Genomic DNA, 4704 nt, shown 5'->3' with positions numbered 1-4704 from the left:
CCCCCACACACACACACACACACACACACCCCGCCTCACACCATTGCTGGCCAGCAGCAGCGTCTGACGGCTGCATCCTCCGCTGTATAGCAACGCGGCTTCTCCATCCTGCTCTGCGTCGTCTGCCTCTTGACATCCAAACCCGCAGGAGTCTGTGGCGTCTCCATTGTGATTTCTCCCTCTCTCTCTTTTTTTTTGTTGAGAAATAACAACACCGTGGACATGATGGGTAACAAAGAGCGACGAGGCGTGAATTTCAAAGGCTTGCTGAAGAGGAACTGGCTCCTGATTGCCACGATTCTGGCAGTGCTGCTCGGTACGTGGAAGCCCCTGAATGCCTCATCATGTATGCTGAGAGAATGAGATGTTCATCGCTGTTCATCTGCTCACCCCTCTTTGCTTTAGCGTTCACATTTGCTTTCAGCAGCTGTCACTGCTGTAAATAAATCAACCTCTCCTGCACCAGCTGGCCACTGCTTGACTAAACAGCAACACTGCGTGCTGAATGTGTGTAAAGGATAATGATAATTCATAATAATCTTTCATAAAAGAATGGTGGATGGGTGGTGTGGGTGAGGAGACACAGCCTCTGTCCTCCGTCTGTCTGGACGTGTCTTAGTCAAACGTGACCAGACTGAAGGGACAGCTGACTCTGGGTCTGTGAGGAGTCCCAGCAGCACACGCTGCGTGTCCTCTGCTACAGTCAGTGTCTGCTGGCATTACAGAACACATTTACATTGCATGCACATTAAAGGAAGAGTTCAACGCGTTTGGCTGAGTTGCTTTCTTCATGAGAGTGAGCTGGGAAACTCAATGTCATATCTGTGTGTTCAAGTACAGAGCTACAGCCAGGGGGCAATTAGCCTAGCTTAGCATAAAGACTGGAAGCAGAGGGAAACAGCTAGCCTGGCTCTGTCCAAAGTTCAAAAATACACCTAGCAACACCATTGAAGCTGACTAATTCATGACTAGCACTCATCACTCGTACTATCACCTCCCACCACACTAAACTGCACCTCTGTGGCTCATTGGTAGAGCAGATCCTCCTTCAGTCAGAGGACGGCGGTTTGATCCCCGGCTCTATGTGTAAATGACGATGTGAATGGATTAGTTCGCGCAGGTGGCACCTTCCATGGTAGAACTAGAAAGTATAAATCCATTTACCAAATATACTTATATTTAACAATTTCTTAAAATATTTATAAGTTACTTTTCCAAATAATTATCTGTTACTTTACCAAATCCTCAAGAACCATTCTTCACATCGATATCAATTAAATCCAAAACACAGCCAACAAAATTCCTTTTAAGCTGGTTCGCCTGTCACTTCCGTTATTTCCTTTTACTAAAATAGAGGTGAAGAACACCAGGAATTGAGTTTTCATTCAAACTAAATTATGACTGCATGCCACATCAGTCAGAGCACACAAGACCAAATAGCCTCATAAGTCACCGTATGACTGATTGCTGACAAACAATGTAGCATTTAAAAGGCTATTTTTTAAACTGAGTCCGGCGCATAACTCCAAATAAAACACCGCTGCTACATTACATTACTTCCATCAAGCTTCACAAAGAGCAATGACGGTGTGTTTTAGCAGACTACTCTAGCTCAGCTACGTCAGCACGTTAGCCTTTACTTAACTTGGAGTGTGTCACAGAGGATCAAACATTAAACACATTGTGTTTGAATACACTCCCTCATTTGCTAATAATTACCAGCTGTACTATGACCTGTGAACATATAAGCAATCACTGGAACTTCCTGGCTACCAAGCAAATCTTTCAGATGCATATTGATGCATATTTCTAGCCTGCCTCTAATCATTGTATAAGAAAGATCTGTTTTGTAAGTTAATGCTTTTTTCCAGGTGTTTGGTTAGTTGATGTTCTGGCATAATGTGAACTGATATTTCAGGAGACATGATAATAAACAGTAATAAAGGCTGGATTACAAACGACCTCACATCCAAAATGAGAGATTATTACTATCTTTGGAGGCGGAAACATTTTAAATATTCTCTTTTGTATTTTTGACAAAGCAAGTAAGATTTTGCCAAGTTGTCATCGGTCTGGAGAGTATCAGGTCTGTTGTGATCCTTCAGTCCTCTCTGTTTACTGTCAGTGATACTGACATGCTGTCTGGTGTGGTTATAATATCATGTAGTGAGATAGGAGCACACACAGTGTGAGCAGCAGGGTTGTGGACCTGCAGCTATAACCTGTAGCTACAACGTGCTGATGTGCGCCATCTACAGGCAATGTGAGGTTTGTTAACGGTACATTTTCAGTTTAATAACGATGGGATGCTAGCCTTGAGATCCTTTAGTGTATGTCAATGGCAAGTGATCATCCCATGTGTCTGGCAGAAGTAGACAAGCATAATGAGACCCCGCTGATCTGTTGTTGCTATATTTCTTGGTCAAAATTCCTTTTACAAAATCATGAGCTTCCAACTGATATTAAATGATCCCTTTCCTCTGATTACAATGCAAGAAATGATGACGTTTGATTAATTTAATCATATGCTAGAAATTCCTGCTGGGTTGGCTAATGCTGCTCCATAGCACTTTCACATCCAGACAGAAGCGGTACGTTAATGTTATTGTTTGTATCATAACCAGGTTCAGACTTTGAGAATAAATAAGTTAAACATTCACTCATACCTTCATCTATCTTTTCAGTTGAACTCACAGCAGAATGAATCAGCCGCTGGATTTGTAACGTCCCAACTGTCGTGGTTTCCCTGATGTGCTACATGGGACGTTACCATCACAAACTGAATAATTACTGAAATCCACAAGGCAAAACAATCACACACAAGTAATTGTTAGTAGAAACTGTTGAGGTCATGTGCTTCTTCAAGTCCACCGGATTCTCACTTTTTTTCTTTGCTCTTTATTAGTTTGCTGCTGGTGAGGAGTATATTTTATAGAATATGAATCAAATTTTCCTTGGCATTGTTTTTACAGAGTGTTGTTTCTGTGATTGCCATGGACAGCAGTTGCACCATGTCCAAAAAGGTCTCCATGCAGAGAGCAGAAGTTGTTATGCACCAATCATGTAGGTGACCGGGTGCTGAAGCAGCCAGAGAAGACCGATAAGAAAAAAGAAAACTTCCTCTTTTAACTATAAATTGCCATCCACTTAAAATAGTTACAGCTCTGTGGATTATTTTTTTTCAACGGGTTGGTCCGTGCAGTCTGCCAGGGAGATTCGACTCAGCGGGTCAGAAAGGGAAGCTCGGTGTGGGAGGATTTCTTCCCTCTGCGACTGACCTGCAGCAATGTCAGCGACCCGTCTTGAAACATGGACCCTGTCTCATTTAACCATGCTGTCATCACTATTCATATCTCCACAACATATGTGTTTATAATTCAATTGTATAGAAGAGCACAAAATTGGTTGCACAAGCACAACGTTCTTAGTATAACTATAGCCTCTTCAGTTTTCTCTCAAAGCTCGCCAGATTGATGCATTTACCTTTGAAATTGTCCTTTTGTGGGAGCATCCACCCACCAGTCTCTCAAAATACTTTTGGAAAAACTGGTGTAGCCTGTTAAAATTTATAGCAGAGAGATGTCGCATTTCATTAAAAGTTCACTATAGCAAAGCTCAATTAAAGTGATTTTGTGACAACAATCACCTTGGTGGTACAACTCGGTACACAAGAAAACAGGAGATGTGGAAACAGAAGACAGCAGCTATAACAGCTTGTTGCCTGCAGGTGGCACACGTGCGAAAATTGTAGCAACTGTTCTGTTGTTTAGCAACTGTCTTTGCCCATAGGTGGCAACATTAAAATATCCTCACTGCTGGTCAAAACTGCTGCTGCTGCTGCTGCTGCTGCTGGTACCAAACTCTACCTTGTGGAGAATCTGCAGCGTGCTGAATGTGAATGGTTGAGTGATCGTTGGACCATGTACAGTTTGCTGCGTCGTCGCTGTGTTTTACAAGCATCTTTAACGGTGGTCTGTTAGGTGTGATAGCACAGATGGTGGTTTGGAGTGGATTACTAAAATGAGTGAGTGGAATACATTTGAAGGTTATAGCTGGAAGATACACTGTGTGTTGTGCCTCATGAATTCCGTCAGGATGAAACCTCACTGATGTGCAATAATGTGACAGTTGCGTAATATACCAAGTTCAATGTTGCATGTGCTTGGCTGTCCTGTCAGTTGTGCTCATAAGTTTACAAACCCTGGCAGATTTAGTAAGATGTGTCCCATTCTTTAAAGAAAAACAGAGTGACCAGGCAAAACACATTTCTTTTATTTTAAATGGGATTCTTATAAGAGTCACAGAGTAGCACAATCATTATACAAAACATAGCAATGAAGAAAATAATGGGATGAATGATGAGTTCCAGTTCAAAGGTTTGCATACCCTTCAGTTCTTAATACTGTGTATTGCCCCCTTCAGCATCAACGATGGCTTACAGTCTTTTGTGATAGCTGTGGATGCTCCCCTTTATTTTCTCAGATGGTGAAGCTGCGCATTCTTCTTGGAAAGAAGCCTCCAGATCCCGTAAATGATTGGGTTGTCTTACATGAACTGCACGTTTGAAATCTCCCCAAAGTGGCTCAATTATATTGAGGTCGGGAGACTTCATAAGCTTTCCGACATATGAAAGCAAATTGTCCTTCAATATTTTCTGATAACACGCTGCCATTAATTTAACTGGATTCCCAGTGCTGCTGTAGC

At 42.2% G+C, this 4704-nt stretch overlaps 1 protein-coding gene across 1 annotated transcript in view; it reads left to right on the top strand.

Moving 5' to 3' along the window:
• The first annotated feature begins 18 nt into the window (after positions 1–18).
• Positions 19–4704, top strand: part of slc1a1 (solute carrier family 1 member 1) — an 18971-nt gene continuing 14285 nt past the window's right edge. The window contains exon 1 of the mRNA XM_031874272.1: positions 19–316. Within this exon, the coding sequence (XP_031730132.1) occupies positions 223–316 (94 nt within the window). The 5' untranslated portion in view covers positions 19–222. The remainder of the gene's footprint in view (positions 317–4704) is intronic.

This window comes from Anarrhichthys ocellatus, unplaced genomic scaffold, assembly GCF_004355925.1.
Source record: "Anarrhichthys ocellatus isolate YVR2014 unplaced genomic scaffold, GSC_Weel_1.0 scaffold79, whole genome shotgun sequence".
Taxonomy (NCBI): Eukaryota; Metazoa; Chordata; class Actinopteri; order Perciformes; family Anarhichadidae; genus Anarrhichthys; species Anarrhichthys ocellatus.
The sequence above is the reverse complement of the archived record's forward strand: the minus strand, read 5'-3'. Positions and strand labels throughout refer to the sequence as shown.